The sequence below is a fragment of the Falco punctatus genome, assembly GCF_963210335.1.
Source record: "Falco punctatus genome assembly, chromosome: 9".
NCBI lineage: Eukaryota > Metazoa > Chordata > Aves > Falconiformes > Falconidae > Falco > Falco punctatus.
This window is the reverse complement of record NC_137589.1, coordinates 26,843,106-26,855,442: the sequence shown is the minus strand read 5'-3', so window position 1 is coordinate 26,855,442 and position 12,337 is coordinate 26,843,106. Positions and strand designations below refer to the sequence as shown.

At 41.6% G+C, this 12,337-nt stretch overlaps 1 protein-coding gene across 5 annotated transcripts in view; it reads right to left on the bottom strand.

Moving 5' to 3' along the window:
• IDE (insulin degrading enzyme) overlaps window positions 1-6,821 on the bottom strand; it is a 70,103-nt gene extending 63,282 nt beyond the window's left edge. The window contains exon 1 of one of the 5 annotated variants that reach the window (XM_080403588.1): window positions 6,432-6,821. Coding sequence is in view for 2 of the 5 variants with exons in the window: in XM_080403591.1 (XP_080259717.1) it covers window positions 6,103-6,215 (113 nt within the window). In the remaining 3 variants the exon portion in view is untranslated. Of the gene's footprint in view, window positions 1-5,320; window positions 6,061-6,102; window positions 6,399-6,431 lie in introns of those variants that run through there. The other 4 variants (XM_080403589.1, XM_080403591.1, XM_080403586.1 and 1 more) reach the window with 4 other exon arrangements.
• Between the last annotated feature and the right edge of the window lie 5,516 nt (window positions 6,822-12,337).

Genomic DNA, 12,337 nt, shown 5'->3' with positions numbered 1-12,337 from the left:
GGCAGCCCCTTGGAACCAGCACGGCTCTCTGGGGATGCCAGGCTCCACCTGCAAACAGAGTACTACAGAGTGGGATTAAGTTACATATGATTCTGCCTATTTTAATCTTTTGAAGTTATTTTAGTAAACTTATTTAATTAAAAATTAGCCACTGTAGTCAAATCTAAGTTCAATGTTTGAACAATTAAAGGAGCATATTTGAAAACCAATTAACAGAAACTCCTGAGGGTTGCTTTAATGCGAGAATGTAACTAGCTAATAAAAATATGACCCCCAAAGCACAAACTCCAAAGTGCTTTTCAAGATTTTTTTGCCATTACAGGCTGCATGTATTTAAGTCAAATGCTGGTACGCAGATCTGAGCCACATGAATGGCTATAAATACTAATCAGCTTAAAGTAACCAGATGAATGGCAACAAACAGTTACCAGCTCAGCAGATTTTGATGCTTGCTTTCAATTTGTATCAGTTGCCTTAAAATTTGGGGTTTGCTTGAAGCTTTTATGCAACTGAACCCAAATTACTTCTGTGGACATACTTGTGGGTGTTGCAACATACTCACTTTAAGTTTACACCTGTATATACTAGGATCTGAATTGCTCCTCATTTTCAACTCACATTTCATCTGTCTTTTGAATACACTTGATGTTATGCTGACCACAGCACAACTGTTACTCAAGTTTTAACTGTGTCTTTGAAACTATACAAAGACCACAGTCATGTTCAATCTCAAATTTTGCACCTGTTCCAAGTTCTGTATTTTATTTATATCCATTTCTTTTTAGTTGTTTTTTGATTCGGTTTGGGTTTTTTAACTCCAAACTTAATTGCCCACCATTTACGAGAGTGAAGTGAAACCTCTGTTAAGCCAAAACCTCTCTCTGCTCTGTCCTGTGCAAGGGAGCTATAATTGATAATGTGTTCTCTGTATTATTTACTAATCCATTTTGTTTTACAGTTCCTTGTAACTTTTATGAAGATTTCTTCAGCTGCCAATGCCTGGCATGAAAAAAGTGCTGTGTGCTTCGGCAGGCGGCCCGGTGCCGCAGAACTACGAGCCAGAGTTTTCTCACCTCTCTTACAGGGATGACAACACTGAATTGAGTACTCGGGAGGAGTCCATTAACTTCTTCAGCTCCAAGCTCATGGCTTTGCAACAATAAAATCAATCTCCATTCTTCCACTGGTCTTCACCCCTCCTCTTCACCTCTTGCACCTACCTCTCCTCACACTAGCACTAGAACTCAATGGTATCGTGACATCCTCTACGTGTAACAGTGACGTTACCAGTAAGTCAACCAACAAGCTACTTCCTTAACTTCTTGATTCAGCTGTATGCTATAATCAAAAACTATTTTTTAGACTAAACTGTACAGGTTTTTTCCTAAAAGCGGTCAAATGTTTTTATTAAGTTCTGTTACCAAGAACGTAATTTTAAAAATGGAGCAGAGAAAGATTACTCAAAAGTAATAATAAAAAACCCCAAACAACCCAAAACCAACATCAAATTAAATCAACTCAGGAGACCATTATCATTAAAGGATACTTCAGGAGACTATCCACAACTCTTTCAGGCTACAGGTTCATCAGTAGACAAACCTAGCAATTCTTCTTTTACACATTTAGAGATCAAAACAGTTCACGTTCTTCAACATCATCTGTGAATTTACTTGTCACGAAGCTAGAGAATGTCTAAGATTCCAACACATTCCTGAGGCTGATCTAAATAAATCTGATTGCATACACAGGCAGATAGACTGCATAAGTAGACAAACTGCTCAAAATGCTAACAAGTTCTATCACTTTTAAACTCATCAGGAATTTAGCATATTGCTTCATACACTAAAGCTCCAACTACAAAGACCCACAATGATTTAATCAATGCTACCAAGTTATTAAGAATAACTAATCATACCATATCACGCAAATTTGAAGACAATGAATATTTACACGGTTTTGTTATGTAGTTCATCTTGAAGAAATTCTGAAGTCTCGCTACAATTAAAGCATTTTCAGAGCCTCAGTCTGCAGCTTTTTGCCAAGTCTGTAACTGACTCAGAAAATTCGCTCCTAATGATGGTGGCCAGGGCAGATATCTGCTTTGCTCTCATTCCCAGATGGGTCCAGCTTCTAGATCACAGCAGTAAAACTTGGTCTGCCACAGGTTTCACTGCCAACATGACAGGAATTACCAGTAGCATTAATGAGATAATACCACATATGAAGTTGGCAAAAACAAGAGCCCTGGCAGCTTCACATGTAAGATCAGGCCCGAGCTGAGTAACTGGCCTTAGCAGTAAAATCGTGTGTTTTCAACAGTCTTGTGTTGGTCAAACAGGATGGATATACAATAAAGACATCACAAAGTTAATTTACTGCCCTAAAACTACATTCCTTAACTTGACTATTCCACAGTTTCCAAAACACTAGGTAAAAATGTTGAACAAATAGGCAAGATTTTATACTGTCTGATTTCAGACTCAGAAATAAAGGATAACAAGTTTTTAAAATTTTCTAAATCTCATCAAAAATTGCCCCAAACAATTCATGAAAACACACCCTCCAGGCTAAACAAGTTTTATCCAGGTTCACCAGAAATATAAAACAATTTAAATTAATCTTTCTCTAGCAGTTCTTTGCTTCAATTTTTTTACCAGATTGTTGAAAATTAGGCAAATTCCAAAAGGGTTTTGAAGCCTTTCATTATCTGAAAGATTGGTTCTTTGTTAAATTTAAGTAAAATTACCTGGTTTTAATCTTTAGATGACATGATGCCACAGGATCTTCAGAATGGTTTCACAAACCTGACATAGTATTTTGGCTTGTATCGTTATTTTCATCAGTCTCTCAAATTGCATGCTAAGAGTAAGACTGATAAAACTAGTTTCTGTGTCACATGACCAGCTGCTTAAAATGTGTTTTACTCATTTTCTTCAGAAATGTAGTCATTAATTCAATTAACTGCTTTATGCAATGAATATTTGCAAGTCTGTGGTTCTCATTCTCTCTCCCTTCCTCCCTGACACTCTTCCTCCACCACCCTACAGGTACAGGGCTTGGTCCACAACCACAATGCAGCAGGGGTGTCTACTGCACGGCCCTGCATGTGCGAGGAAACATAAAACTGGATGCTACAGGAGAGACTTCTGTGCTTTATTCTAACTGTATTTTAATGTGTGTTTCCTACATTTTATCTGCAAGCAGCACATCAGATTGCCCGAGACTCTTTCTAAAGCCAACTCACTTAACACTTTATGCTACCATCTGTCTCATACCCTCAAAAAGAAAAACTCGTGAGGTCTGAATTAAAAAAACAAGATGAGACTAAAACTTTACTTATACTGCATAACAACAAGGAATACACAGGAAGATGAGAGAATTGGCAAGAAAATCTGATCTAGCAACAAAAACAGAAAGAACTTTAGGATTCTGAATCATGAAAAGTGCTGTAATCCCACATTAAAAGCAATTGCTCATCTAACACAAGAGCTTCGACATAACCAACAGACTTAGAATAACAAGCAGTTTACAAGAGTCAGTGGTGTGTTTCAACAAAGGAATTCCTGGCTGTTTACCTATTTTGTGCTTTAGTTTCTATGATTTTGGACTATTCGATTCTAGTTCTACTGTTAATGTTGTGAGCAAACTCTCGACTCTACAGCATTTTTTTCAATCGTTCAGGCAAGCTATAGCTCTGATTCATTCCAAAAACAAGTTGCAAAAGGTCAGATCTAAATAGAAAGCTATAGTAAAGCAACTTTCAAACAAGCTCCATCACAAGTAATCTTATTATATATATGCAGTGCTATCTCATGAGTGTATTTTGTCAACTTAAGGACATCACAAAAGCTGAGAACATAAAGATGCTCACTGACAGACCATGCATATACAAATACATCATCAGCGTCAAAACTGATTAAATTGATTCCCCTACAGATATTTTTATTCCAAACTTCTTGATTCCAAACTTGTTAAAAGATCAATGTATCAAAATTATTATGAAAGCATCAAATACAATAGAATTAATATATCAGAAATATCAACACGTGTGATCTTTAAAATGGTCTGACAGTATTTTTAGTAAATGACTTCTACAATAACCTGTAATGACCCCTAGCTAGAAGCCCAACACCACCTAGTTCAGTAAAACACTGGAGGTAATGAACTTTTTGTTCCTTCCCTCTTTCTTCTTCTGGACCTAACAGGGTAGGGAACTACTTTTGTATTCATGTGCAAAGTAAGTTATACCCTCGACACTCTGATGAAATTCCCAAAGATACCATTTTTCTTGTGATCTTTCAAATGGTCTGACAGTATTTTTAGTAAATGACTTCTACAATAACCTGTAATGACCCTAGCTAGAAGCCCAACACCTTCCAGTTCAGTGAAACACTAGAGGTAATGAACATTTTGTTCCTTCCCTCTTTCTTCTTCTGGACCTAACAGGGTAGGGAACTACTTTTTTATTCACGTGCAAAGTAAGTTATACCCTCGACACTTTGATCAAATTCCCAAAGACACCATTTCATCTAAGGGATTAAGCCACCGTCTTACAAGCAACTGAAGACAGAAAGGAAAAAGGGAGAAAAAAAAGCATGCAAACATGTAAATATGAATCTTTCTAGGGAATCCCCAGCTAGAATAAATAATTTCAATGCTGTACATGGCATAAAAAGGAAGAGATAAGAAGTTCCAACTGAGAAATGAACTTGCTACTTGATGTGCAGATGAAGATTAAAAATAATATGACAGGAAAAAGTTACAGCTGAAAAGAAGGTGAAAGTATCAACAGATTCAGAAATGGGGAACATGTAATTCAAACAAAGATTCTTAATTTTCACGTTCACCATCTTAAAAAAAAGTCCTCACATGAAAGCACTATGCTCTCATTTCATTAGTATTTCTGTAAATCCTAATCCACAATTAAAATTAAAACAGATTATTAAATAATGGTTGTAGGCAGTATGAAAACGTAACAGGGCTACTCACATATATAAAGTGAAGCCCAAATACTGTACATATTCACATGCTTAAAGAGGAGTAATCCAGCAGGAGGAACTACAGCCTGAGAAAAGCATTGGCTCCGAATAGACACTGTGGATTACCTTTACAATACTGAAGCAATTATGAACAATAACGCTGCATCCGAATTTTGACACAAGAGCACTGACAGCATGAGTCATCACAGCTCACTTCTTCCCCCAAAAGATGCTACTTTTGACATCCCTTACTCTTGCAGTGTTAAATATAGGGTTTGCTATGAAGGTAACAGATACAGTGTTAAAGAAAGAAAGGAAACGACTTGGTCTCTTTCCCTTACCCAGCTCCCTTCCTGGAAAAACTTCGCTGCCGAGTTGTTGTCGCAGCTCGGTCTGCCCCTGGCGCGCGCGCTGCCCAGCCCGCCCCCGGCGAGGTGACGGCCCGGGCCGGCCGCACGGACAAACCCGACCCGCGGTGCCCGCGCCAGGCAGCTCCTCACAGCGGAACAGGCCGCTCCCAGCAACCCGGGGTAACTCTGCCAGCAGTTTCTTTTTAAACAATTTAAACTTTTTTTAAAAGAATATTTATGGCTTAGGAAGACACGGCAAGTTAAACAACATGGAAATTCCGCGGTTTTTTGAAGGGGACACACACACACCCCCCCAAAGCAAGCCCGCCGGGTAGCTAAAGCCGTGCCACAGCCGCACGGCTGATGCCCAAGCCCGATATGTCAGCCGAGGTGCAGCTGGAGGCAGACGAACCCGTCGGCCCCGCCGGGCGCCCCGGGGCGGGCCCTGCCGGCAGCGGGCTGGGCTGGGCAGGGCTCAGGCCTCCCCAGCACGGCGGGCCCGCCGCCCCCCGCTCCCCCACAAAGGGCTTCGCCGCCAGCCCCGCGGCCCGCTGGCTCCCCGCTGGCCCAGGAGTGGCGAAGTCGCACTCGGGGCAGAGCGGGCGCCCCCCTGGCGGCACAAGGTGCCCCCCGCCCCGGCCGCGCCGCCGCCACCACACAACACAGCGGAGAACAGGGGCAGACCTCCGACCTCACGGCCCGTCACGCGGTGCCGGGACCCGGGGGCCTGCCCCGGCCCACCCGCCCCGGCTCCCACCGCACACGCACCGTACCCGAGAAAGCTGCGCCGCCGGCACTGAGGGAAAAACCGGGCGGCCGGGGCGGCCCAGGGGCGCGCTAAGCCCAGCAGAGCCCGCCTCAGCGCAGGAAGCAGCTGCTGCCGCATACCCCGGCCCCGCCGCCAGCACCCGGCCTCTCCCCGCCGCTGCCGCTCGCCTCAGCACGCGCCGCTCCCCCGCGCCGCAGCCGGCGGCGGCGCCATCTTCTCCGCCCGCCTCCCCTCGCCTCCTGGCCAATCCCTCCCCGGCGCCCTCGGGGTCCCGTCCGCCCTCCTCGCCCGGTGGGGCCGCCGCCGCCGCGCCGGGCCTAGCGGGGCCCGTACCTGGGGGTGCGGAAGGCTGCCTCTGCTGCCGGGAGGGCCGGGGCTGCGGCTGGGGAGGGGGGCAGGGGGCCTCTGGGAGGAGGCGGAGGCGGCGGAGGGGGTGGGTGGGTGGCTGGGCGGGGAGCCGGGGCGACACTGGTCGCGGCGGGGGGGGCCGGGGAGCCGCGCCTGGTTGTAGGCGGACGGGGCCGCGGCGGGAAGGGCACCGGGGCAGCCCCGCCACCGCCGCCGCGGGGCTGGGAAGGGACCGTGCTGCGGCCCGCCCGCTTCCTGGTGGCCGGGCTGCGCGTCCCTGCCGGCGAAAGCCAAGACAAAAGGTAACGAGACGCCTCGGATGAAAGCGCAGCGGGTGCGATGCCGTCCTGAATGGGGGGATTTCGGATCTCCCGGTGCCGCGAGTGTCAGACCCCCAGCACCCCGCTCCCGCCACGGGGAGCTCGGCTGCCCGGGGGTCTGCGGCCCCACCGCTTCGGGCACGAGCCTCTCCCTGCAGGGTGGGTTTGTCGCCATGTCGCTTGGTTTAGCTTTAACACTTGGTTTAGTGTGGTTCAGCGTAATCGCTGTGGAGAGACCGATAATACACAGCCCTGCTTGTGTAATTTTATGCCGAGAGGGAAAAAATCGTCTAAAACTTAGGATCGCTGAGGAGACAACGGTAGCTGAGGAGGCCGTGTATAGGTAACTCATGAGGCAAACTTGGGACTCTCCATATAAGAGAAGTAAGTTGAGGTTCAGTGTTCGGTCAGCTGTAACTATAGCGCCGGCTATTTGAGACCCCCTCAGAAGACTATAATACCTGTAAGGAGCATGCGCGACATGTAATTAACAGAATACCGCCTATTGAATGAATATGTATGATTTTTCCGAGAAATGTAATGCATAAACATATGTGTGGGCTGTGTCATTTTGCTTGAATGAAACATACGGTATGCACGTTAGGTGGAGCGATCCCCCGTGCGTCCAGCGCTGCAATGAAGGAATGCCTGCTTCTTAATGCTACATTGGTGTTAAGGAGTTTTCTTATTCCAGATTTCTGTGACAGGTTTACGAGATGTAAATAATGCATAAGGTTGAATTTCTATTACAACTCCATGTATTTGGTTTTCTGGGAAGATTTTTTTTTTCTTGGTAGATTACACTGTGGGAAAGTCACAGTTGTGGCTGGCTGCTTTAATTCCTTTCTAGGCCAAAAAAAAAACCCACCCCAAAGAACCCCATTTTTTTCAGTTCTAGTTATGTGCTTTCTGCAGATACATCTATTTTCCTATGTCTTATTTTTCAAAGCTAAAATAAAAAAAAAAAAAAAAAAAAAAAAAAAACAAAAAACCCCAACTTTGTGTGCTACACTTACTTCCTGATTTTAGCTTCCCCACTGCTTGCCCTTTCTTAGGGGTGGTATCTCACAGCTGGAAGTTCACAGAACCCTTCTCCTGTCATAAAAAGTTACAAAGATGTGATCTGATGAGTTAGCCAAGGTTATTTCTACACCCAAAGATGGGACTGAAGATGTATCAGAAATAGCTTTAGACTAATCAGCTTTGGTCAAATTAGTTGTTAGAAGTAGCAGCATGCTACTTAACATGGTCAACAAAATCTGCCAGGAAATTTGGGTAGACATTCTGCTCCTGGTTTTCACTGAGGTCTGTGCTGCTATAGAGACACTCTTACCAGTACCTAAGCTACCCAGTCGAAAACAACTACACCCACACTTCTGGCCTCAGTTTAGACAACAGAACTGTCTCTCAAGTTAACTAATCCTGGTTGGAGCAAGGCAGTTGGTAGCTTTCACCTAGATTAACCGGTTGCATTTAGAACTGTGTGGGAGCCTAATTTTAACACAATATGTTAACTCCTGTGAAAATGAAGGGTATCTTTGTCCTCGTGGGATTCTAGTTTGAGGCAATCTGGTTTTTCTCTGTTTCCTAGTGTGTGTAAAAGTGAAGACCAGGCCAGCCAGAAAAAGGACAGGATAAACTGTGAGATTTTACTTCTGCCCTGTTGCCATTTAGCTGGTGTGTCAGAGGGGCAATACTGTTGTGTCTGGCAGAAAGCACAGATAAGTACCTCTTCATGATCTGTCTCCTCCCTTTCTGAAGCAATTGAGGGATTAAGAGGTTGTGAATTACTCTCTTGAATTGGATGTGTAGCAGAAATGCTTCTGCCTTTATTAACACAAACTGTAGGCTGTTGCATCTGTTACCATGTAGGGGTGGAAGCTATAAAAGTATACAGTGTTTCAGGCAGTTTATTCTTTTTTCAGGTCCTGAGAGTTTGCTAGCCTAATGTAGCTGAATGTATACATTTAGCTAATGCTGGCCTGATGTATATTTAGCTGCTCTGATAAATCCTGCCTTTCCATATAGATCTTGTCTAGGATATACACAAGGGCAATCCTGAGAAAGCAAACAGTGGTGGTCTGCTAATGATTGTGTCTAAAGCAAGTGCTTCTGATTCTGTAGCTGTGGTGATGAAAGATCATTCCTCATGCATCTAACAACTATTGCAGCAGAGGTCACACCTACTGTACTTTACACCTGTTTTATCCACTGTAAGCTTATTTAGCACTATTCAATGGCACTGATGTTTATTTAGAGCAGATTGTGTTCTTATAATCTAACCCCTCTCTATTTCAGTTTATACTAGCCAAAATTACACTCATTCAATATTTTGGATATTTTTTTCATGTTTTAAAGATATTTTAAATATGACACCATCAGCAAAAGTAAAGAGGACTTCCAATAAAATTCCTTTCTCAGTGTAGTCCAGCAGCTAAGATTTCTTCCCTGTGGAACTTTTAATTGCTCAGAGACGATTGGTGCTTTCAGTCCTGCCTCCTTCATCTACCATAGTGGAAAAGCAGGTGTTGTCCAAAATATCAAAAAGATTTTTAAAAAATTAACTTAAGTATAATTTAGAGTAAGTGTGGAAATTAATCAAAATTCCTAGCAGTATGGAGATCCCTCTTCAGGATATATGACATAACTGTGCAGTGCAGGGCAAATTATCTTCAAAGTACAAGTTACAAAGGCAAGTTACAAATAATGTCGAATAAAACCAGTATTTTATATTCCTCTTGAAACTAAGAGGCATCAAGTGTAAAACTCTTTTAAGTATGGTCTTGATGTGCTTCTAGTGGAAGCATACTTTTCCACCTAGCTAAAATTCTGGTTTAAAATCAAATTGTAACAGTATATAAAAGGGTTTTGTAGCAAACTGGACTCAGGCTGAAAGAAGCATAGCTTATGGTTGTCATTTCTACTCCAAAATAAATAATGGTGATTTCATAACAAGGTATGTATGAAAAAAGATTGTGTGTTGACTGCTCTCCATGTAAAAATACTGAATGAATGAAATTTTGAAGTATTAAAGTCAAAAGGTAATGAGAAACCAAGGAGATATTTCCTTTTGACTTCAGTGGGCCTTGTCAAGTTTCCAATGTTTCCAATTTTCCCATTCATTGTTTCTTTCCTATTTATGTAAATGATGTCATCCAGCTGCATGCCTTAACTGAAAATAGGTAAGCATATGGAAAATTACTAGCTTTCCTCTGAGCTAATTACATAAATGCATATACCACCCTACGTGTGGCGTTAATTTATTATGATGGTGACTATAACTATAAAAATATGTAAAAGTGCTACCATCTGTGTCTGTGTTGGACAGCGTTCTGGTACACGTGCAGAAAAAAAAAAAAGAGATCCTTTATTCTCCTTATTTTCCCTGGTTAGTTGAAACCAATTCTGGTTTTAGTCATGTTATATATGCATTGAATCCTTAATTTGTAACAATAAGGTAGTTTTATTTTGTTGCATTATATTTTTCATTTTTAACAGTGAAATAATTATCCTGTTACTTTGACTGAAAAAGAACCCTGTGCTCAGCTGAGAATATACCAGTACAATGTGTGTAAATCCTTATTGTTTAACTTTCTGTATGTGGACAACACAGAGCTTAGAACAGTACAGGCCAACTGGACTAGCTGTTCAAAGGCTAGAAATTGCTTCATGTTATCTGATGTGCAGGTCATGTCCCCTTTAATGTGAATATGCAATTAATCAGTAATTTTTTCCTATGTCACATAAACAGTGTTAAACTCTCCACGTGTTCAATACAGCTCATACAATGTGTACTATGTTGCTAATCAAAACAAGTGTTACTAAGCCTTGAAGAAGTCTCACCTAAACTTATAATTAGTATTAATTATATCTCTCCATTATTATAACCTTTCTTAATTCTTAGCTAATCATGTTTAGTGTCAACAATCTTACTATATTTCAGGCCTCCATTCTGATAGTTATCCAGGTCATCTGATATAAATCCTAGGAAAACACTGTTGGTTTTTTTGAGACATGCATTGTCTGTGAATATCACTATAATACAATGAGTTCGTTGGCAAGCTTTAGTGAAAAATTACCCTTTTTGATCAATGAGAGTGAGGATTAGTAATCTCTACTGAAGTTGTTACATTGGCAGTTATGTGTATTATTATGTAATTTATTTTTCTGTTATGTTTTTGTCTGAAGAAAAAAAAACCAAACCACCTTATCTGTCACAGATGATGCACATACTTTCTTAAAGGTCATTCTCCCAACCACTGCTGGGACTAGCCTAAGTATTCTTGTTTCTTTTTTCTCATATTTGTTTTTATTCCTTGTGAAATGCTAGCTCCCTGTTAACTCAGTTTGTGTTTACAGTATATTAGTATCTTTAGGCTCTAATCTAGTCTAAGAAAATGTACAACCTATGCTATAAATTGACCTTGTAAAACAAGAGCTGTGGCTATTAAACTGTACGTATTTTTTGAGCTAACTTCATTACCAGAAAGACATGTTTTCCACTGACCACAGCTATGGCAAAGATATATATGGCAAACCTATCGGCCACATTCAGATCCCAATAATTAAATAGATTCCTGTTGTTTAAATGAAGGTTTGAATGATCTCCTCTTCTGTGTTTGTGAGAGTCATGTTTATATTTTGAGCAAAATTCTGACTAATGCAAGTTACATTTTCATACTAGCAAAGAACAAACAGGCAGAAATGGGAAGAAAAGGCTACTTGTGTTCCAGTGCTGCCTTCTTTTGTATGATCCACATGAAGGAGTATCAAACAAAAGGTAAAGATTCAATATATTCGTATACCTGCATTTGACTTCTCAGTCTAGCAGTAGCTCCTACACAGTTGTCTGCATGAATTATTTTTGCTTTTAGCATATATAGAATACAGAAAGCAAGTCAGAATCAGGGTGGTCTCAATATGTTTGCAATGGATATGGCTTTTGTCTTGTATCAGTTTTCTCACTTGGTTAAATCTTCACTTACCTGAAACAAAATAGATTACTGTGATTTTTAGTGTTTCATTAGAGGGGAAAAAATAGCATGTCTTAGTAATACCAACCCACCAAACTAATTTTGATTGGAAAGGTAAAAAATAAGACTGTAAAAAATACAGATTCCTCAGTTGTCTATGCACATAAATTTTAACTGTTTTAAGCTTCTTCTACAGAATCACTGCCTTATTTCTAGGTTTGAGGACAAAAGGTGTATTTCTCAGATCCTGTTCTTCATGCCTAGTATAAGATTGGTTGGATTGGCTCTGACATTGTTCTAATTTTTGAAATAAATTGTAGAGGAGCATAATGTGATGCCGCTTCACATCACTGTTGGAAAAAATACCACAAGCCTTATGGGTTAGGATTCATTTGTTATTAAGAACTCATGGAGGGGAAGTCTAAGTTGCAAAGTAGTTTCAACTTAGACAAAAAAGGCAGGGGAGAACCTGCAAAATTATAGATGGGTAACCTGAATTTCAGCAGTTGGGAAGGCCCTAGAACAACAGCAAAACACTGTAGGCTGTAGCAGGTAGATGACAGTATGACAGTCTGTAGGAGCCAGCACAGATTTGTTG